General features: G+C 36.4%; 1 protein-coding gene across 1 annotated transcript in view; it reads right to left on the reverse strand.

The window, feature by feature from the left end:
* Positions 1–23,806, reverse strand: part of spas (spastin) — a 280,837-nt gene that overhangs the window by 27,021 nt on the left and 230,010 nt on the right. The window contains exons 12-13 of the mRNA XM_090386532.1: positions 21,343–21,422; positions 8,069–8,191 (exon numbers count right to left, since the gene is read on the reverse strand). Coding sequence (XP_090242658.1) covers positions 8,069–8,191; positions 21,343–21,422 — 203 coding nt within the window. The remainder of the gene's footprint in view (positions 1–8,068; positions 8,192–21,342; positions 21,423–23,806) is intronic.

Raw genomic sequence — 23,806 nt, forward strand, 5'->3', positions numbered from 1 at the left:
AGGCTGACAGTTGGAAAAAATTCAAAGGTCAACTGGATACTTACCTGTGTGAGGAAAGAAGCATATAATTTTGTTTTCTTATGTACTTTTTTTTTTTTTTTTTGCCAGTGCACCAAAAGCCTGTGGCTTCCTTGCACTATATGGTGAATACTATTACTTCATAAACCCTCCTCCCCTGTAAGGTTTGCATGACGACACAGATACATCTTTCTCTTTGTCTGCCTCAACAGATATTCAAAGAAAAAAAAAAAAAGAAATGGCATTAATTCATTTTTGCTTTGAATATCTATTCATTTTCATTAAAGGACTACTCTTGAATATACACAATTACTAAATTTGTTTAAAATTTTTGGTTTTGTCCACACTAAATTTTAGTTCTGTTCCATATTTTGTAGCTTTTGTTTTTGGATAACTAATTTTCATGACGAACTGTTTACAACCTTAGCCTTATTTATTTAGAGATTCTTGAAGATCTTTCAAGCTACTATCTAACAAGCAGTACAATAGTGATCCAATTACTTTATACAGATCAAAGTGCTTAAGCTTTTCACTGTTCTCATTTCAATTTACCTGTGCACCATACCACTAAAAGAGCAACTTGGATCCAAATTTTATATTTCCTACAATAAACTTTGTCATAACTTACATTCTTTTGTTAAGTGGTTCGTGAAAATTATAAAAAGTGGTGGTAATAAGGTGTAGTCCTGTCTCTCACTTCAACCATTTTCTGATGCTTCCCTCAATCCTCACTGTAGATTTCCCCAATTTATATAAACATAGCTACCAACTCTCTGGATTTAGGATGGAGAATATCTTTTTTACTCAATTTGACCTTTCTCCATTAGTCATAATATAGCTGGTGATAAAGAGTTTCTCAGTCTTCTTGCAAAAGGTCTTTTTTTTTGCTTTTCTTTTCACAAAAAAAGTAATAAAACTACACTAAAATTGGATTATTTTAAAATTTCATGCAATTTCTGCTTAGTTACATCAATGAATTGCCTGTTGTGTTGAGGTAGCCCATATTGCAAAAGAAATACACAATAATACTTTTGTTCTCTGTTATGTAGAGTAACTTCATAGTACTTGTGCAGTGCAGAGCTAATTAATGTCTTTCGGTGAGATGCCAAAGAAATATGATGTAAAATTTCAGAAGTTAATATATATATACATATATATATATATATATATATATATATACAGGGTGTTTCAGTTAAACGTTTCAGAACTTCTAAGAGGGGTAGGGTACATCCTGACAACTTGAAATCATATAGCAATGTGGGGTCGGAAATGCTTTCCTGAAGCGGTGTTGTACACAGAAGCACCATAAAGAAAAGAGACCGTAAGTGAGAAATCGTTTTAATAATACATGAAAAGAAGCAAAAGGTACATGGATTAAAGTAAGTGTTCGAAGTTTCTTCCACGGGCTACAATGATCGCCTCACATCTCCGACGCATGGACATCCGAACATTCTGGAATACTCCAGGCGAATTTCGAATTTCTTCGGCAGCTACTGCGATTCTTGCAACCAGCTCCTCAGCATTGTCAACAGGGGTGTCATAAACTAGCGATTTCATATGACCCCAGAAATAAAAATCAAGACATGATAGGTCGGGTGACCGAGCAGGCCAACGCACGGGACCACCACGTCCGATCCACTGTTGACCAAATGTGACATCCAGGTAGTTACGAACATCTCCGCTATAATGGGCAGGGGCTCCATCGTGTTGGAACCACATTGTCTGTTGCGTCGATGCAGAAATCTGTTCATCTCTCAAAAGTTGTGGCAATACTTGCTGCAGAAAGATCAAGTAGATAGGTCCGGTTAGACGACACGGTAACAGGTAAGGTCCGATGAGGTGATCTCCCATAATACCAGCCCATACATTGACCGAAAATCGAATCTGTGCTGCACGACGTCGTATTGCATGCGGGTTCACGACCGCCCAGATATGGTCGTTATGCGTGTTGAAAATTCCTTCCCTTGTGAAGGATGCCTCATCGGAAAACAACACTTCAGCAGGAAAAAGGGGATTTGTAGCACATTTTCCAAGGTACCACTGTGCGAAAGCAATACGAGGTGCATAATCCTCTGGTTGCTGTGTCTGGACACGCTGCACGTGAAACGGATGCATGTCTTGTTCTCGGAGAATCCTCCAGACGCTGCAATGGGAAACCCCGACTGCGTTTGCTAGACTTCGTGTACTCGTTCTTGGATTCCCCTGTATACATGCTGCAGCACATTCTGTTCGACGGCTGGAGTCCGTGCTGTTCTTACCCTGTCCCTGTCAGCTCTTTCAAATGAACCTCTCTCAGCTAACCTCTGGTGCAGTCTTGCAAAGAAATTATGACTGGGAATACGCCTCGTCGGATATCGTTCCGCGTACAAACGCTGTGCGGCTGGCCCACTACAATTTGCAGCCCCGTACGCCAAATGCATATCGGCTAACTCTGCGTCGTGTAATCATCCATCCTACTAACTTGGCGTTCTTGTTCAAGAAATTCGCCTGGAGTATTCCAGAATGTTCGGATGTCCATGCGTCGGAGATGTGAGGCGTGCATTGTAGCCCGTGGAAGAAACTTAGAACACTTACTTTAATCCATGTACCTTTTGCTTCTTTTCATGTATTATTAAAACGATTTCTCACTTACGGTCTCTTTTCTTTATGGTGCTTCTGTGTACAACACCGCTTCAGGAAAGCATTTCCGACCACACATTGCTATATGATTTCGAGTTGTCAGGATGTACCCTACCCCTCTTAGAAGTTCTGAAACGTTTAACTGAAACACCCTGTATATATATATATATATATATATATATATATACATACACAGCAATGCCTCACTGAGCACGGCTTCAAACAGTACGGGTTTTACTGTGACCCTGTTTTCAATTAAGTTTAAGTCAAATATTTACTGTACATATTAAAACTTATTCAATAGCCTAGAGCCCTAGACGCATACTCTTCATATATGCTGCTTTGTCGTAGCCTAGGTAAGCATACACGGTACATAAATGCTGCAGTGCACATTCTATTGTCTCACAAGCGCCAATAGCTCCTCTCAGGCAGTCAGTGGCAACGTGCAACAATGTTCAGCATTCTTAATTCCATCCTGATGAGGCAACGTGATAGCTTTTCAAACTTTATTTCACAATTTATTTTTTACCCCTTTAAATACAATCGAAAATCTATCTGCATATTGGTTAGAAATCACTTCCAACAACATGCATTCTGTTTGGCAGCATGTTTTTCCCCATTTGGCAAATGATTTCACTGATTTTGAATCGTAAGTTCAGACAATTGCTGAAGACATTGTGAAGATCGGAATAGACTTAGGATTCAAAACTTTGGACATTGCCAATGTACATGACTGCACTGACCCATATGCAAATGACTTAGATTATGCAACTCTCCTTGAAATTGACGAGCAAACTGCATAAGAAGAAGAGAAAAACAATTCTGAAGTGGATAACACTGAAGTGGCACCAAAAGAATTTAACCTGGAGAAAGGTTTTCAGGGGGTTGACATGACCTGTGAGCCGATTATGAATGGAGATCCGAATGTGGAAAGTAGTATCAAGATACGGAAAATTTTATAAGATGGGTTTCGATGCTACCAAGACTTGTACGCTGAGAAAAAGAAGAGACGACTTCACCATTGATATGCTTAAATAAAGTTGTTTTTTTTTCTCATCTCTCATGATGTTACCTTTTCATTAATAACATTTTTGCAATATTTTTTATTTCAAATCCTTTTAATTGGCTATCAAGCACAAATTGTTTATAGATTTATAATTTGTTTATTACACTTTCTCTGGTATGCATTCAATTAAAACCCATTATAATTATACCTCAATCAGCATGGTTTCACAAAACATGGAACAGTTTTGGTACCAATTATCACAATTATCAGTGCTGAGAGAGAGAGAGAGAGAGAGAGACTCCATATATTGGAAAACCTGAAGATGTAATTTTTCAGTTATATCTATACAACCCGAGGCTCACATCTGGTGAGGTGAGTATGGGCTTGGCACACCCAGTGTCCTGAGCTGGATATCATCATTCTTCTCTTTCTTGGCAATTCCTTTCTACCTCTCTCAGGGTAATTTCAGAATTTTTTTTTTTTTTTTGGCTAGTGCAGCATAAGCCTCAGGCTTCCTTGCACCATATGGCTAATAATAATAATATACAGGTGACCCCCGCTTAACGCTGATCATTCGTTCCGGAAAAACAGAGCGCTAAGTGAATCCGCGCTAAGCGAGCGCCGCTTTCCCATAAGGTAACATATGTATTTGTGAGCTGCGGTCGGTGCCATAGGATATTTCCTAATCAATAATAAACGGTAATGAAAAGATGCACAAATGTCGGTCAAAATATTTAATATTCAAATATTTGCACATATAAAATATTCTGCATTACATACGTATAATTATGTGGTAACTACTTGCGTCTCAAAAGTAAACAAAATTCCAATTAAAATAATGAATTTAATTGATTTAATTTAATGGATGAATTTAATCATTAAAAATGTGTGGATTTTGAGTTGAACTTTGGCCCTCTTCCAAATAAACTAAAAGGGGTATTAATTTTAAATGGCCCGCAGCGTTACCACCCAACAATAAAGTCAACCGATCCTTCGCCGCTTTGAAACTTGGCATGTTTTTTGTTCTTTCAATATGAAACTTCTTTTAGGCATTCGTTTCCACAAAAGTCCTGCTTCATCTATGTTAAAAACTTGTTGAGAAGTATAACACATAATACCCCTCTTCAATAATTTTAACAAGTTCTTTTTTGAAAGTTTCGGCTCCTTAATCTGCACTAGCGGCTTCTCCCGGGATTTTAAATCTATTCTACCAGTTTTAAATGGTTCCACATTTTTTTTTTTAGGCGAGTTTTCTTCAGATCATCATATTGGCTAATCTCTTTCTCTCTCTCTCTCTCTCTTTTTTTAATATTTAACTTAACTGAATTCTGCATTGGAATATTATCTTCAAAAAAATTAGTCTTTCCATTTCAATCCTAATAGCCGGTCTAGTCCTAGTTGCTTGCAGTGGAACAGCTATCTTTCCCGCTGCTAAAATTAATTCTTTATTTTTTCATAATTGTTCTTACAGTTAAATTTGCGAGTCCTAAATTATGGCACACATCCTCTTGTCGTTGACCGGAATCGATTCGCTTCAAAACGTCTAATTTAATTTTCAAATTCAGTCTTTTTCTTACATTTATAGTCTTCGTACTGCGCCCAGACGTTGTTGCATTTTCATTCCTGTCGGTCATTATTAGCTCTTCGAAAATATAACTGCGTTGGTTGAATTAATTATGATACAATGTTCAAGTAAACTGTCCGTTACGCACGATGTCTAATACTGTACTGAGTGATGACTAACTAGACTTCGGATAAATGCATATAACGCAAATATTACAAGCAATATATTTGATCATTTTTTAAAATGTTGATCTCGGAACTACGTAACAAGTGACTGTACTTAAATTAGCGTGAGAGAAAATTTCACTGAGCGTGGGAAAATTGCTCAAGTCGGCGTGGGAAACGTTTTAATGCTGTTTTGCTATTCATTTTCAAGCTATCGACTCCATCAAATGAAACGATTTCGTTAAATATGTCAAAAATGTAATCTGTAAAAGAGCGTTATAGTGATCTGTGACAGCGTTATAGTCAGATACGGGTTATAATATAAGAACAGCGTTATAGCGAATCAGCGTAAAGCGAACCGCGTTATAACGGGGGCCTGCTGTACAATAATTACAAGAGGCTTCCACAGCCGAGTGGTCAGGAGTGGAAGTGCAGTGGTACATGCTCTTTGAGTAGACTGGAGTTCAAGCCCTTGACTGCTAATACGGTCAAATTTGCCAACCCGCAGTGGGCCAGCGTGACAGATTATGGTCCATTTTCCTCAACATGAATTGATTGTTGAGGAGGCTTCCATCCTCTAGTGGATTGATCATGGCTGCAGTTTACTTTTTTTTTTTTTTTTTTTTTTTTTACAATAATTATTTTACAACAGCGTGCAGTGGATAAGAAAAATGCAAAAATAGAAGTCTCATTTCATGATGCAAGAGATCATCACAATGGGAGATAGATCAGAATTACTTTGATTACTGCCATTTGTAACAATTGAAAATGGCCCATAACTAGCACTTTTTCCCCTATTCATGCAATTTCACTAATAATGCCTGTTTTTGTTCTTCAACCATATTGTCATGTGTGCCAAATGTTTATTTGCATCTTTGTTTTATGAAAAAAGGTGCAAATAAACAACTGAGCTGTGATCATACAAGTATAGAAATAAGTTCCAAACAGCAAAAAAATATGGTTGAAGAACAAAAACAGTCATTGTTATTGAAATTACATGAATAGGGAAAAAAAAGTGCTAGTGATGGCTCTGAAAGAAATATGGGCCATTTTCAATTGTTACAAATGGCAGTAATCAAAGTAATGCTAAGCTATCTCCCACTGTGATGATCTTTTGTAATAATAATACAAATCAAATCAAAAACAGCTTGCTCTCAGTGCCAGAATTGGAAAAGTGACTGTACGGGGTACAATATTGGACACATTTTGAACAATCTGAGAGCAAGTGGATTCTTTCAAAAAAACTGTCTGGCATTTAGAGTTAATAATGCACCTGTTATGGTAAGCCTAAAAACTGGAATAGCAAGAGCATTACAAGAGGAGATTGAGCACTTGGTGGTAATAGGCTGTCCTTACAATAATTTGTGTGCTGAAAGGAGCTACATGCCTTCCTGTGAAAGTAGATGAATAGTTGTTGGAAGTTGACCATTTATAAAGAAATGCTAAGGAAAGATAGATTTAAGCAGTTTCAACTGATGCATACCACTGAAGTAAAAAAAAAAAAAAAAAAAAGATTTTGAAGCATGTGTATACACGTTGATTGTTTTTGGCTAATTGTGTTGTTGGTATTGGGCAAAATTATGTCTGTTCACAGGTTTATTTGCAAGCAGCAGAGGATTATAGATGTTGAATGATATGCTTCCATACAGGATAATATGCCTCATATATGAGTAGAGGGAAATGGGATAAATCCAATGCAACTGTCAACCTGGAGAATGACGGGAAAGTGTTGTTTTTTTTTTAAGATATAAAGCACTCAAAATCTACATTGGTTTATTATATTTATTTCTGAATTGGAAATATATACATGGTGGGGTCAAACATTTTGTGGCATTTTTTTTTTTTTGCAATAATACCATCACAAAAGATCATTTCAGTCACAAAAATAGCAATATTGCAAAGACAGCTGTCACTGAAGAAGTGGTAAGAAAATACCATCAAACATTTGACCCCATTATGTACATATTTCCAATTTGGAAATCAACATAATATTATGTAGGTTACTACAGTGTGAGTTACGAACACTATTATGAAAAAAGAAAATTGATATAAAAAAAAAAATTTCTGAAAAATCAATTTTTTTTTAAAAACTTTCCCCTGGCCACAAGTTCCAATGCAGTAATGAGTTCAGATTCACTTTCTCTTGAAACTACAAAATGGTGAGAGGAGGGAGGAATCTGTTTAAATTTACTTCTAGTTAAAATGTGTAAGGCAAAAGGCAAGGTAACTAAGACAATTATGCATCAGTATGTGTATCCAAAAGGTTTGCATATTTATGAAGAAATACAGCTAAATGTGTGGAGAAAAACCTACACAATCTGAGGCTCAACTAACTACAGGCCCAACTGTAAAAAGGAATTTAATAGAAAATTCCACCTGTCTATGATTACTTGAAGCCTTTTTCAAATGGGTGACAAAGTATCACTGCTGTGGCACCTCCAGAGAAGCTTATTATCAGAAGTCTTGAATTTTCTTAAAGAAAAATCAAGCTAAAAATCTGTGAAGTATTCAAAACATTTAACTTCTTAAAAATTAACCCAAAGCATGTATATATAATTTTATTTTTAAATATAGCTTAGTTTATTATGGATCAGTATTCAGCCAACCACATGACAGGGTTACATATGGAATGTAAATACAAGAAAAACAGAAATAATTTTTTTTTCTGTGAAAAATGACAATCAAAATATTACTTACTTTGCTAATTCTTTTATGTCACTTAGAGACAAGCTGTTATCCTGTTTAGAAAGCAGTTTTTCTAATAATGCTATTCGTGTTTCTTTGTGTGGAAGTGTAACATATACTCTTTTCGTAAATCTCCTGAAAATAAAGTATTTTTTCAGATAACATGTTAAAAATTTATATAAAAATAATTAATCAATACAGGATAATATATATTAATTATAATATCAGAATGAAAAACAAAATACTTTATAAAGTATTTATTAAATAGAGTCACCATTCTAAAGCCATTTTATCATATATAAATCACAGTATTACCAGCTTTTTCTATAATATGATGATCTATACGAGATGGAAACATTATATGAAAACATATGTACTAAAAGTAATTACATTATTTATACACTAATTCCAATTTAACTGCTCTCCTATCAAAGTGTAGATGTAACTAGATATGGAGGCCAGTTATTTTTAGTACATATGCATTTCCAAATAACATGTTACTATTTTGTATTGATTGTCATCATTACAATGTAGAGTTAGTTAGTATTATTCAGATTTATATGGTAAATCGACTTTAAAGCATTTTGTTTATCATTATAATAATTTTAGATAATCAATTATGTAATGTTGAATGTATTACAATGTTATTAGGGATTGCTAGCAGGGATAGGGAGATGATTATTCTATTGTATAATGCAATTGTCAGGCCTCATTTCAGGAAGGATGTAGAGCTGTTGGAACGGGAACAGAGAAGGACAAAGAGATTGGCGAGAGGAACAAAGGGTTGCTCTTACAAGAAAGACTTCAATTTTGTAAATTGCAGGCCAAGCACCTGTGAGGTGACCTTATTGAGGTGTTTAAGGCTTTGAATGGATTGAGCAAGCTCAATGCTAATGGGATTCTTCCTCTTTGCTCAGACTATACCCATGAGGGGGCATATATACAAACTGAGGAAGGATGGTTACAGAATTGATGTGTGGAAGTTTACCTACACATGGGTGGCTGATTGCTGGAACAAGCTTCCATCTGTTGTTGTGGAAATGAATAGTTTTAAAAAATTCAAGGAAGAACTATACAAACTATTTGGGGGGGACAGAGGCAAAGGATTTTTTTTTGCTGATGCTGTTTAAGGCTTACTTTCTTGCATCATTTACCACTATTAATACTATCTCATAAGTAAACCTTACCAAGTAATATCTTGGTAAGGTTTACCAAGATATTTACTATCATATTTATATTATATGAATTAATATTTGTTCAATGTTATTAATGCAAAACAATTTTCCTTCCTTGGAAGGAAAATCTGTTTGCATTTTTTTTTTTTTTTTTTTGTGTTAAATTGATTTTTAATTGTTAATTATTTCTTACTGTAATGTAAGGTTTATTTTCGTTTTTTTTTTTTTATTTTTTAATTGTTTTCGTTTTAATTTCTGGAGAGTATCATACGGAAGTGTTCTACGTATCATTGAGGTAAACTTCTCTTATTCTTTTACAAATATTGATATCAACATAGAACGTATTAAGTATTATAGCTCTGGTTCATACTATCAAATTATAGAATTAATTATATATACACACGTATTATCACTGCATTAATATTGCAAAATATAATCGATACAGTTCAACCCCCCCCCCCACTTCCAACGTACTTTCCAAAGACTGACTGGCTTTGATATTGTCATGTGCGAGCTTGTGTCCCAAAGTTAAAATTTGTTCTGTTGCAGATTAAAAAAAAAATCAATAAAAAAAAAAAAAAAAAAAAAAAAATCAGTACTACCCTGTCAAGGGATACTTATTTTTTTGATCTACCTTGAAATAAAATGACTGCCATTCAAAATCAGTCATTACTGTGTGAAATTACCTGCTTCTGTTTATAGCCTGATTGAGGCTATAAACCTCAATGGTTTATAGGTGGTCAAGTGGCCTGATTTTATCCACTGCTTTGAAACAAGATGGTCAACATTTGATATGTGTTACTTGTTCGCAGCCCATTTATTTAGATTCAAACCAAATTTGCAAAAAAAAAAAAAAAAAAAAAAAAAAAAAATGGCTGCATCTTGACTTGGTGGGGAAGGGGATACTATTTTTTAAATCCTCTATATTGAAAGAAGATAGCTGCACTTGATTTACAAGTGCAGTCTAAAACTGACTGAAAGTTTTAGTCTGATTGAAAAAGAAAATTCAAATATTTGATTTACAATAAAATTGTCTACTTGTATTAAAATCATCTTCAATGTCATATCATCTTCTGTTCTTGCATCATTTGGAAATATCTGTTAACCCAGAACATGATTCACTTTATTTCTATAAATATTTCTATATCACAGTTATCTGCCAGTTTTCACTACAAAAATATATAGTATGGCAATTGGAAAATAAGATTGATGTTATCAGACAAGTGCTAGTACTTCCACTACTTGAAGTAACCATAAAACGAAAGAGCAATTGTTCCTCAAACTTCACAGTCAAGGTTACCAGAAATTTCTGCCATTTCAGAATGTAGTGCGAGCTGAACTGCACATCTCTCCAGTGTCTTTGTGGAAGGAGAATGGAATAAGGAACAAACATCAGGTTTTGTGTTCAATTGCACAAAAGTGCCACGGAAATGTTTAAAATGATGAAGCAAGTGTATGGAGAGAATTGTCTGTCTTGTGCATGTGTGTTTGAGTGGCATAAACATTTTGCCCATGGAAGAGAATCCATGAACATTTGGGCCCAGCAAAAACATTACAAATTAATGATGTGCAATGCTCCAAATGATTTCAGATCTGTGTGTTAATAAGGAAACCACTCAACAAATAATAACCCAGGATTTGAAGAAAATGAAGGCTTGCATGGTTTGTTTCACATTTGTTAACAGTTGGTCAATGATAGGCATGAATTGAACACTGCAGAGAACTCATTGAGGCTGCTGAAAACAAACCAAACTACCTGAATTCAATCATTATGGGTGACGAGATTGGGTGTTTTCAGTATGAACCTGCAAAGAAGAAACAAAGTGTGGAGTGAAGACAGCAAACTCTTCCAAAGCCAAAAGTTCAAGAAAGGTCAAAAATCAAAACCATGCTCATCACTTTCTACAATAGCAAGGGAATTTGTGCACAAAGAGTTCATGCCCAATGGACAAAGTATTAGTGCTGCCTACTATCTGGACATTTTGAAACATTTATTGCAGAGAATGTCTTGTGCGGCCTTGGTATGGAGAAGATGGCAGTTGCCTCCTTTTGCATGACAATGCAGCAAGCCACAAAACTTACTGTTTGGGAGTTTTGGCTAGCAAAAAAGTCTGTACTTTCACACCCACCGTATTCACCACACTTAGCTCCATGTGACTTTTTTGTTCCTGAAGCTCAAGGCACCACTGAAAGGCTGCTATTTTCATGACACTGACACCATTCAAAGAGCTAGGATGAGAACATTGAACAGTACATCATTCATGGCCTTCCACCAGTCATTCCAGTCACTTTGTGATTGTTGCAACCATTTACTCTTTCTGTGTTTCTAACTGTTTTCACCATTGTATATTATAATGTTTGTTTTTCAGTGGGTTAAGCAGCCTAAACTTAAAACAAGCTGGGAGAAATCTGTTCCTGATTTAAGTATAATCTCCATAAGCTAGGCATTAGGATTAAAGGAAAGATTCATGGACATACTATTAAAAAAAAAAAAAAGAAAGTAACATGCACATGAATAAATCATGTAACATGAAATTAATAAATAGCTATTTTTGTGCAGGCAGAAGATTTATTTAAATGAATATAAAATTTGTCTGATTTTTCTTCATAATTAACCTTTGCTAGGTTGGCTCAAAACAACTTATGAATAATTGTGACATCTGAGAACAAGAACAATCACACGAGAGGATGGCTATATCAACCCCAGTATGACCCTGCAGAGCATCACTTAACTTACCGAACCCAGAAAGCAAGAACATACAGGATGAATATGGTACAAAAGACAATTTCCCCATCCTCAACCACACATATTGTCATTAATAACCAGAATAACATACCATCCATAGCACCTAAAGGACTTATTTTTATGAATACCATGTGCAACATTAAAAATAGTTGCTATGTGAAAGCAACATTTTACCACTTCCCCTTTTCCTCAGGAATGTTGATAAAGATTTAACTTCTGTTGGCAATAATAATCCCAGGAGCTCACATCTGGTGAGTATGGGCTTGGCACACCCAGGGTCCTGAGCTCATTCTTCTCTTTCTTGGCGATTCCCTTCTACCTCTCTCTCTCGAATTTTTTTTGGCTGGTGCAGCATAAGCCTCAGGCTTCCTTGCACCATATAGCTAATAATGATAATACATTTTTGATTCTGAAATAGTTCATAAGAATTGATTTTTTAAGTTTGAATTTACAAGTTTAAATGGGCCAATAACACATTCCAGTGTATTGTTAAATATCCCAGAAAATACAGAGAAAAAAAACTACTCGTCTTGATATGTACTGTAATCAAATTTCAGAACATGGGCAAATTCTTTGTAGGTACTACTACTTCAGTTACTGTTCCAACTGATGAATTAAATGACTTAATTTTTTTCCTTCAGAGAAATGAAAAAGAAATATTCTGATTGTGATTTTGCTTTATAAAATCTCTCATTATATCTCAATACACAGCACTGTATTAGGAATCTGCTAGCTTATTATAGTATTACCAATTAATCAAAATTAATATTAATCTTATTAAAATTCATTGTTAATTAAATTGAATTTAAACAGAAATCATGACCCAGACTAGAGCTGCGAAGCAAAGATCACAGACTAGCGAGAGTGCTGTGACTTGGAGGAGAAACGAAGGGGGCGATTCTCCAACGCATCACAGTCTCAAAAAATGTGCAAAAATGTGAAATGTTTGCTGACATTTCTAAAACAGGACATGATCTAGCCAAGGAGGATACCTTTGTGTGCTAGGTGTCTAGAGTGTCACGAAATTAGGCACCAATTCAGCGTTCTGATGGGCATCTACAAGAGCTTGAGGTGTAGCGTAAATGCCCTCGAAGAACTTAATGAGGGGACCATCAAGCTCTAAGCTGCCCAGATCAACGACAGAACTCACTCCTGTGCATCAAGCAAAACAGAGGCAATCTCCAAGGCAGAATGCACTGGTCACAAAGGAACTAGCTATTGTTGGTGACTATTGTCAGTTTGCTTTGGTTTTTTTTTTAGGAGCATTAGCAACTAAGGCCATATTGCTCTGGAAATATGCGGTGGCCATTCCCTGACCTTTCTGCATCCTCCGTATTTCGTGGTGACGGGCTCAAACCCCGGTCTGATCAAGAAGCGTGTGCTGTGCACTGCTGCTCCTTCCCACCTGGCTACGGAGGCACCTGTGACTATTGTCAGGGAGATGGGGAATATACTATGCAAGAAAAATAAGTGGAACAGGACCAGAGTATATCTGCCAGGGGCAAAAGTTGATGATGTTGTAGAGCAGAAAAGGTGATTTGTTGTTGTACACGTTGGAACTAATGACATTAAGAGTAAGAGATCTGCAGATTTACTCAATAAGTAGAGGTCAATGTTGGAAAAAAGTCGGGAGTTAGAGTTGAATGTGAAAGTGTCTGCAATTCTGCCCGGACACTATAGGGGGGAGTATATGATGAGAGCCTTGTCGATCAATTCAGCCCTGGAGAGATTGTGTAAGGCTCAAGGGGCAGAATTTTTTCCAGCCTGGTCTGTGCTTGTTGACAGGAAAGACTGCTTCTACAGGGATGGGGTACACTTAAATAGAAAAGGTGCAAGAATATTTGCTGATGCTATCGAGGCAGTGTTAGGTGGATCGGAAAAGTGCTAGCTTGGGGGGGGGGGAATACACAGACTAAAAGGCTAACAGTGGCTGCAGGCAGAGGCAAAAGTGATTCTTGCACTGCTTCTATTAGGAATGAGCAGCAGCCTGGAAAGCAAGGTAATGGAGATTTCCAGGACTGTTGGGAGTCACAGTGGAACAAGTAAATACATGGGCTGTGTTAGGGTAACCAAGAGTAGGAATGGGTGCTTATATACTTGCATGTACACCAATGCTAGGAGTATAGTTAATAAATTTGATGAGCTTGAAGTGCTAGTCAAGACATCAAAGGCAGATATTGTTGGGATATCAGAGATGAGGTGTTACAGATATAAACAGTGCAGAATTGGAATTTGGGGAGTACAATGTGAACAGGAAGGATAGACAGGACAGGAAGGGAGGAGGGGTTATGCTGAGGAAGTGCAAAATCTAAGGAAGTGCATCCAATTGATGTTGGTGGACATCAATTGGACAATGCAGTGTTTAGTCTGCTTGGTGTGAAATAAGCATTGAGAAATGAAAAACTAGAGTAGGTGTGTGTTGCAGGCCTAATGAATCTGATGAGTATAATGAGCAATTTCGCAGAGAAATAAAAGAGTGGCCAAGTAAATCAGAATGTCTTATAATGGGGGATTTAACTTTCCAGATATTGACTGGAACTTGTGGGTTGATCACTCACACAGTAGCAAGACTTTTGTGGATTTACTGGATGACTGTTTTCTACAACAACATGTTTGAGAGGCAATCAGAGGGAGTAATACTCTTGATCTGATTATCAGCAATGATTATTCATGCATTAAGAATTTGCAGATAAAGGAACCACTGGGTGACAGTGATCACAATGTACTGATGTGGGAATTACTTAAAGATGTAATTACCATCAAGGCTAAAGGGAAGGGCTTTTGCTTTTGTACAGTGGGATCGACTGATGGGGTTACCAATGTCGAATTCTAAATGGGAAGGCCTTCAGGGACTTAATTTTGGAGGCTACTAGGCTTTTCATTCCAACTAAGAAATACTGTTCAAGGTTTAGGCCTAAATGGATGTCAGATGAATTAATGAGGCTCATGGCAGAAAAGAAAAATGTATGGGATGCATATAAAGTATCAGGTGACACAGAAGCCTATGGCAGGTATAAACTAGTCTGTAATCAAGTCACAAAGGAGGTTAGGCAGGCGAAGGCAGATTACAAGAAATCTTTGGCAAAAGATGCAAAGAAAACAGCAAAAAGTTCGTTACTTATGTAAACTCTAGAAGGAAAGGGATGAATCAGATTGAACCACTTAACATAGATGGGTTGACTATTGATGATCATGCTCAGGTAACTGATAAAATCAATGAGTATTTTGCATCTACATTCACACATGAGGAGTTATTCAAGGAGGGGAATGCCAGAAGTTTATCAAACTCTAATAGGGAGCTAAGTGATTTTGTAATAACTGAGAGCAAAGTAGAAGAGAAATTGTTGAAGTTAAACATAAGAAAAGCACCTGGGGTGGACAGGATCTATCCATATTAAAGGAGGCAGCAAAGGAAGTAAGCAAACCCTTAGCCATAATTATGAGAACTTCATTGGACTCAGGGGAGGTCCCCATGGACTGGAGGTGTGAAAATGCATCACCAATTCACAAAGGGGGTTCAAAAGATGACAAGTAACTACAGACCTGTTAGTTTAATTTGTGTTCCAGGGAAAATAATGGAATCACTGGTTTAAGAAGCAGCATGGGTTTGTTAAAGGGAGGTCTTGTCTGACCAATTTGATTGGATACTATGATGTGGTCAAAAAGGAAATGAATGCCAAAAATAATTTTGATATCATATACTTGGATTTCAGGAAAGCTTTTGATACTTTTGCACATGGAAGACTGCTATACAAATTTGAGAGTTATGGCATTAAGGGTAGGTTGCTACAATGGATAAAGGGATGGTTGAGTGGGAGACGACAGAGAGCGGTAATCAATGGACGCTCTTCGTGGACAAATGTTATTAGTGGAGTTCCCCAGCATTTGGTGTTGGGCCCATTGTTGTTTTGTATATTTAACAATGATATTGATGAAGGTATATCAGGCTTAATGTCCAAGTTTGCAGATGATACAAAGGTTGGCAGGGTTGTTAACAATGGTAAACACAGCATGCTATTCTAACTGGATCTAGATAAGTTGGGAAAATGGGCTGAGAAGTGGCAACTGAAGTTTAACATCAACAAATGCAAAGTACTGCATATGGGTAGCAATAATCGAAGAGAAATGTACCAACTGTGTGGTACTACACTCAGGGAAGTAGAAAGTGAAAAATACCTGGGGGTAATTGTGCAGTCAAATATGAAATTCACTGAGCAGTGCAGACAGGCTGCCAGGGCAGGTCACAAAGTCTTGTCAATGATATATAGGAATTTTGCTAGCAGGGACAGGAAGGTGATTATCCCATTATACAAGGCAATGGTCAGGCCACACCTAGAGTACTATGTACAGGTCTGGAGGGCTTATTTTAGTAAGGATGTAGAGTTGCTAGAACAAGTACAAAGAAGGGCAACCGGATTAGTGATGGGAACAGAGGTGCCCTTACCAAGAAAGACTTAAGTTCTGCAAATTGCAGCACCTGGAAAGTAGGCACCTGCAAGGTGTATAAGGCCTCGGATGGGTTGAGCAAGCTGAATGCTGATGGGATTCTTCATCTTGCTCAGACTAAGAACCTGAGGGGACACAGTTTCAAAGTGAGGAAAGATAGTTGTAGAATAGATGTGTGGAAATTTGCCTTTAGCCAGCAGGTAGTTGAATTGTGGAACAGGCTTCCATCTTTTGTTGTGGAATCTAATAGCCTCAATAAATTTAAGGCTGAGCTGGACAGGCATTTGGAACGAATGGAAGGTTTTTTTTTGGCTGATGCTGCATAAGCTTGCTTTCTTGCATCGTATGCCTCTACTAATGCTAATTAGTCACTGACAGAGCTGAAGTCAGAGTGGTGTGATTAAATAATGCCCAGGCACTGGAAACCATTGGCAAGAGGGTGCAAATAGAGTGGCTTGCTCCTTTCAGATATGAGGGAGAATTACTGCATGCATAAAGATTTTTCATTAAGTAAAATAATGCACATTAAATTTAATTATCCAATAAATGTAGGTATGAAATATATATGGATTGATTCAAAAAGTAAACTTTTAGATATTCACAAAATACTAACACTGTATATGAAAGTAAATTCTAAAATACCGAATTATAAACACCAATTAAAAAAAAAAAAAAAAGCATCTCGTGCCATCCAATTTGCAAAGACAAATTCAGTAACTAGTATTTCACCTTTACATCCACTATGAAACAGACCAACCATAACAAACCAATTTACAATGTCTTAAATAGCCAAAGCAAAGATGATCTGTAGGGGGGAAGACAACCACACCATGCCATTGATGAAACCAAGCAACGTATAAAAAGTCTTTCGGCAAAGCCCACCAAATTTCACTTACAGATATAGGTGAATAATTACAGATATAGGCTCTTAGGTCATTATGCCCTCGTCTGGAGTATTCTATGGAAGTATTTACTTTTGAAACAAGCTGCATTTAGTGCAGGCATTAAACCTGAATAACAAATGCAAAAAATGAATTTTTGCTTTATTTTGAGTGATGGAACTAATTTTCACTTGGAGCAAGTAAGTCAATTTGGGCAAGGGGCACTTGAAAATCCTCAATAATTCACTGTACATCAACAGGACTTCCCCAAAAATAAATGTTTTGTGATATTTTACACCAGAAATTTTCACTTTTTTTATGGAGGGGGGGTGTTAAATAAAATAACAAGAAAGAGAATGTAGAAATAAGAAAGTAGAAAACTTGCGAAGTAGTCTAGTGCAATCCAAGGCAGTAAATGCTAAACTTTAGCAGAGCAGGAAAAAAAAATAATAAATAAATAAAGGAACGAAAAAAACCAAGAGAAATAAAAGAAAGTTAAAGAAAATGTGAGAATGAAGATAATAAAATATGCATAATAAAAATACATAATTACATAAAAATTGATCAAATGAGGATGTTGCCCCCGCAACTTACAAAACCGGCCTCTCATCAGGTGCTAATGGCCAGAATTGCAAGCAAAATAGCAATGTCACATCTTCATTTCTAATGAAAACCAAAGCCAAGAAAATGGCTTGAACTCTATAACTGACACAATGAAGATGCAAAATTAAAACTGGAAATAATAATAACTGAAATTTCTAGATACATACCATTTTAGCTAATACAGTGGGGCCCCAACATCCAATGGTAATTCATTCCACAAAATACACTGTATGTTGAAACCAATAATACACTGATTTCCTGTAATTCGTTCCCCAACAACACATAAAATATGTATTTCTTATGTTAATAAAAATAGTCATAAAACATCTTAAAATAAAAAACAAACAATAAATTAGCATTTACCTTTGATTTTGAAGTGCAGAGTTGATGAAATCAATGGTGGCGTACTGGTGGTGGGACTATATCAAGCGTCAGGTGTCTTTTCAGTCTTTTTTTGCTACTGGTAAAGAAACTGTCCAAAGTGGACTGTTTTTTTACAACTTTTTTTGTAGCTTTCTGAAGTAAGAAATGACTTTGCCCTCCATTTTGCACATCATGAGTTCAGTGTTTTCAATGGCAGGGTGTTTTTATCATTTCTCTTAAATGCTCACAAGAAATGATATCCTTCAACTCTTCAGCTGACACTTTTTGGGTGTCTTTTTCTTCCTCTTCCTCTCCAGTGTCACTCTCCATAATTTTCTCCAAATCTTGTTAGCTCACATTCATGAGCATCAATAATGTCCTCCACATCCTCTTTGCCAACTTCCAGACCCATTGATATTTCAAGAGTGACAATATCATTTGTCAAAGCACCATCATCTTCAATCAGTCAATGTTATGGATAATTAAAGACCAGATGTTTTTCAAGGCTGAATTTAAGCACCTGGTGGAAACATCATTGCAAGAACTTATAATCAGCCTCACACAATCCAGCATGTTGAACTTAGACCTCCAAAAATCTTTGAGAGCGAGAACATTTTTACCAGAGGTCGGTGCAAAGCAACTTGCGAATATTTTTGTGGTGTAGGTTTTCTTGAAGTTTGCAATCACTTGCTGGTCCATTGGTTGAAAAAGAGTGGTGTTGGGTGGCAAAACTTTGACTTGAACAAAGTCAAATTGTGCCTCAAGAGATTGAACAAGGTTGGGATCATAGCCTGGCACATTACCCAGCAGGAGCAATGCCTTCACAGGAAGCTTATTTTTCTCAAGAGAACTCTTCATGGAAGGACAGAAAACTTCAAGCTCCCATTCATTGAAGACATATCCCTTAACCCAGGCCTTCTTGTTACTGTGCCAAAATGCTCCCAACATGCCCTTTGTTGTTTAAATACTCTGGGGGTATTAGAGTGATACACAAGCAAAGGCTTCAGCATAAAATCAAAGAGGCATTGGCACCCAACAGGAGAGTGAGCCTATCTTTCATAGGCTTATTCCCATGTAAACTAGCCTCACCCTCAGTGATGTACGTTCTCCTGGGCATTCACTTCCAGAAGTGGCCGGTTTTGTCAATGTTAGAAACCTGGTAGGTAAGATAATCCTCTATCAACGAACTTTTGGAATTCAATTTTTAAAGGTCTCAGCTGTTTTGTTTTTTTTTTTTAAATCAGTACTGGATGCCTTCCCATGCCTTTCAACACTTGACATTCACCTTTTTTTTGAAGTGCTCAAACCAGCCTCTGCTGGCTTTAAAGTCTTCAAAGCGCACAGCACTGCCACTGGTTGATGGAGCTTCAGATTGTCATAGATCTGAAATATTCATATGAGTGATGTTCCACACATTGAACAATAATGTTGTTGAACAATAAAAAGATGCTAATTAGTTGAGAACAATGATAAGAGTGATGTTCCGTAAGCCATACATCTGAAAATTTCCACTTATGTATCGTTCCAGCTATCGGTACCTGCAAATATCATCAGTCCTTAAAATAAACGATCGTATGGAAGGTATATCGGTTCCTGAGAATATCGGATGTCTGTGTCATCGTAAGTCGAGGCCCCACTGTACTGTTAAAGTAAAGTCATTTGGAAACATAATTAAAAGTGAGTGGCCTACAGAAGTATAAATGGATATGGAACCAATGACTTGATTATATAGAGATATTAGTAATATAGCAACGTAGGCTAATAATACTGGGGTAAAAAAAAAAGATTGACCAATGAGATTGAATACAGGCAATGTTGTAAACAACAATTCTCACAGTAAAAATGAAATATAAATATAAAACTAAATAATAGTGGCACCTGGAAATAAATCTTTTGCCACAATCTAGAAATTTCTAAGGGTATAACATGTTATATAAACATAAAAAAAAAAGAAACACAACTGAAATTTCTAGAGACATAGTATATTTAGCCTAATAACAAATAAAGCAATGAGATATGAAAATATAAGCCTGGAAAAAAAAAAAAAAAAAGGGATGTTAAATACCTAGTATAAGAAGTAAAAAAATAGTAATGGAAATAACTGAAATTTTGTCAGAAAATACATATAGCAATGAAAGTTAAAGTAAACAATGATATTACATACAGAAGTTTAAGGCAGAAGCATAAGCTACATAATTAAAAAGCTTTGATGGTAGAGTGAAAAGGCACAAAGCAATATGGAAGAAACAGCCCGAGTAAATAAAGATCCAGAGATATAGCTAAGTAGCTAAATGATAACTGAAAAGGAAATTTTTTGGACCAATAGGTTTATACTTAAGAAAAGAAGAGCTGTAAATATCAACTTAAGGTAAACATGAGGGAAATAAGCTTACGTTACAGAGGTATGTATATATAAAATAGCAATATTCAAAAATTGACTGAACAACTAGGGTTAAGCTACTGAAAAATGGTGTGCAAACAAAATCTAAATATAAGATTATATTATAGTACTATCTAGTGATACAAATTTCTTTTTTTTACCAGAATCTAGAAAATAATCCCCCCCACCATCTCTGGAACTAATAACTTTTTTTTTTTTTTTGTGGGTGTATGTAATGACTGTGGCACTTGTCACCATTGCCAACAGAATGAAACACAAAATCACTGACATCAATAACCACAGACATAATAACAAAGGTCAAATGGAAGTCAAATATGCAACTCATGGGGCTAAAATTGAAGGCTTGTGGTTAAATAATTGGAAACTTTCAGATTCTCTATATATCTTGTGTATTTTTTGAAACCGTTTACTACTTTTTTTTTTTTTTTTTTTTGAATCATCCAGTGCATATGCTGAACTTTTAGGACACAAATATATCTACAAACATGGATGAGTTCAAATGGGAAATTTGAAATGTAGAAAGCATCAAGTTACATGGTTAAAGACCCTGAAGGAAACCTCCTAACCCCCCTCCCCAAAGGAAAGGTTCACACTAGTATTCTTTTACTTGGAATTTAGGATACATAAAGAAAATTCTTAATATGGTCACTGAAGGCACAAGTCAAACTTACCTTAGAGCTGCATCATCCAGTTCCTGTGGTCTATTTGTTGCTCCCATTACCAGGATACGTTCTTCTCCACTGGATCTTAGCTTTAATAAACCAATATATGAAACAGGCACCACAAAAATTCAAATTTAATTTCAATGATGATTCTAATATCTATACTATTTGATTATTATTATTTTTTTTAAGTTTAGTAAAATAATGTTACACTATACCCACAGATTTTGAAAGTCTGGTTTAAACATTTATATGGAATGCATGACTAAGAGAGAGAGAGAGAGAGAGAGAGAGAGAGAGAGAGAGAGAGAGAAAAAAAAAAAGGTAGCTTTAAATTTAAGATTCATTTTTTAACCTTAAAACTGTTTAAGACTGCAGAAATACAGTTCTTATATATACACTCAAATTGGTTTCTATACTCCATATTGTTTGCCCCAAGTATTTGGGGCAAACAATCTGAGCTTGGAAGGTCTATAGTAGTGATAGTGATCCAATGGTATGCTGGTATATTTTCTTATGCATGGTACTCATAGAATGCATAAGAAAATATACCAACATACAGTCACACATAAATAGGTTATACTAAAGAGAAAGTACTTTTAAATCTGTTTTACATTCTGTCAGCCACAGCTAGTAGTGAATTACCAATTCTGATTTTAGTTTTCTCCCCAAAAAAATTGTTATATTTCTGTTTCAGTTTCTTTTTGGCTTGTGAGCTGGAAAATTTCACTATTTTTGATTTACAGTAGTAGTAGTGGCATGTGATGCAAGAAAGCAAGTGTATGAGCTTATGCAGCATCAGCCAAAAAAAAAAAAAAAAAAAAAATATATCACACTATTCCCTCCAAATGCCTGTCCAGTTCCTCCTTAAATTTATTCAACCTATCAACTTCCACAACAGATGGAAGTTTCTTCCAACAATTAACCACCTGCTGGCTAAAGGCAAATTTCCGCACATCTATTCTATATCTGTCTTTTCTTAATTTGAATTTATGTCCCCTTAGGTTTGTTATCTGAACAAGTGGAAGGATCCCATCAGAATTCAGTGTGCTCAACCCATTCAAGGCCTTATACACCTCAATCAAATCACCGCGCAGGTGCCTAGTCTCCAGCCACTGCAATTTGCAGAACTTAAGTCTCTCTTGGTAGGAGGATCACTTCATTCCCCTCACCAATCTTGTTGCCCTTCTCTGTACACGCTCAAGTAAATCTACATCCTTCCTAAAATGAGGCCTCCAGACCTGTATGCAGTACTCAAGGCGTGGCCTGACCATTGCCTTATACAGAGGGACACTCACCTCCTTCTCCCTGCTAGCAAAATTCCTATATATCATTGACAAAACCCCATGACCTGCCCTGGCAGCATTGCTCAGAAAACTTCATATCTGACTGCACAATTACTCCCAGGTCTTTTTCATTTTCTACCACCTTAAGCGTAGTACCACACAGTTGGTACGTTTCTCTGGGGTTACTTCTACCCATATGCAGTACTTTGCATTTATCAAGGTTAAACTTCAGTTGCCACTTCTTAGCCCATCTGCCCAAATTATCTAGATCCTGTTGCAGTAGCACACTGCCATTACTGTCATTAACAACCCTGCCAACCTTTGTATCATCTGCAAACTTCGACATTAAGCGTGATATACCTTCATCAATATCATTGATAAAGATATACAAAACAAGAGTGGACCTAACACCGAACCCTGTGGGACTCCACTAATAACATTAGTCCACGAAGAGCAGCACCCATTGATTACCACCCTCTGTCTTCTCCCACTTAACCATCCTTTTATCCATTGTAGCAACTTACCCTTAATACCATTCTGCTCCAATTTGTACAATAGTCTTCCATGCACAACAGTGTCAAAAGCTTTCCTGAAATCCTAATAATCCAGTAAAGCATATATCTGTGCAGATGCAGGTATAGTTAAGATACAGGCTCTATATAACTTCATATTGATTTCAAAAAAAACAAACTGCTGTTTTAATGCTCCAGTGAAGCTAACTGCAAGAAGAATCATGGCTCTAAAGTTCCTGGATCATTGCATCTGCTATTCTATGGAATGTTCTCACTAATTGTGACTTATAATTGGCTGCAATTTTCTCACCAGGATTGTGACTCAATTGCATACTAATGTAAGACTATGCCGTGCATTGGTAGTACAGGAGACTACTGCCCCTCATTCTAAGAGTTGGTAGTCTTTCACTCAACACATCTTTCTGGGAGAAACAGGTGCATCATAAGAAGTGAAAATTCTCTTGGAAATCTACTTGTTAGGATTGCATTTTCCATTTCAAGAGACATCTATGATTAATCTAAATCTGGTGCCATAAAGAACTAACACCAGAATATGCTCAAGGATATGGGGGAAAAACTGTAAACTCAAACATAGCAGTCACCACAGAAAGCATCTCAATCTGTTTATGGGTATACTTCCTAATACACAGTTAAGTGCTCATCTGGGCCCTGTTT

Source organism: Mastigoproctus giganteus, chromosome 12 (genome assembly GCF_048544385.1).
Source record: "Mastigoproctus giganteus isolate SK-2022 chromosome 12, ASM4854438v1, whole genome shotgun sequence".
In the NCBI taxonomy this organism is placed as follows: domain Eukaryota; kingdom Metazoa; phylum Arthropoda; class Arachnida; order Uropygi; family Thelyphonidae; genus Mastigoproctus; species Mastigoproctus giganteus.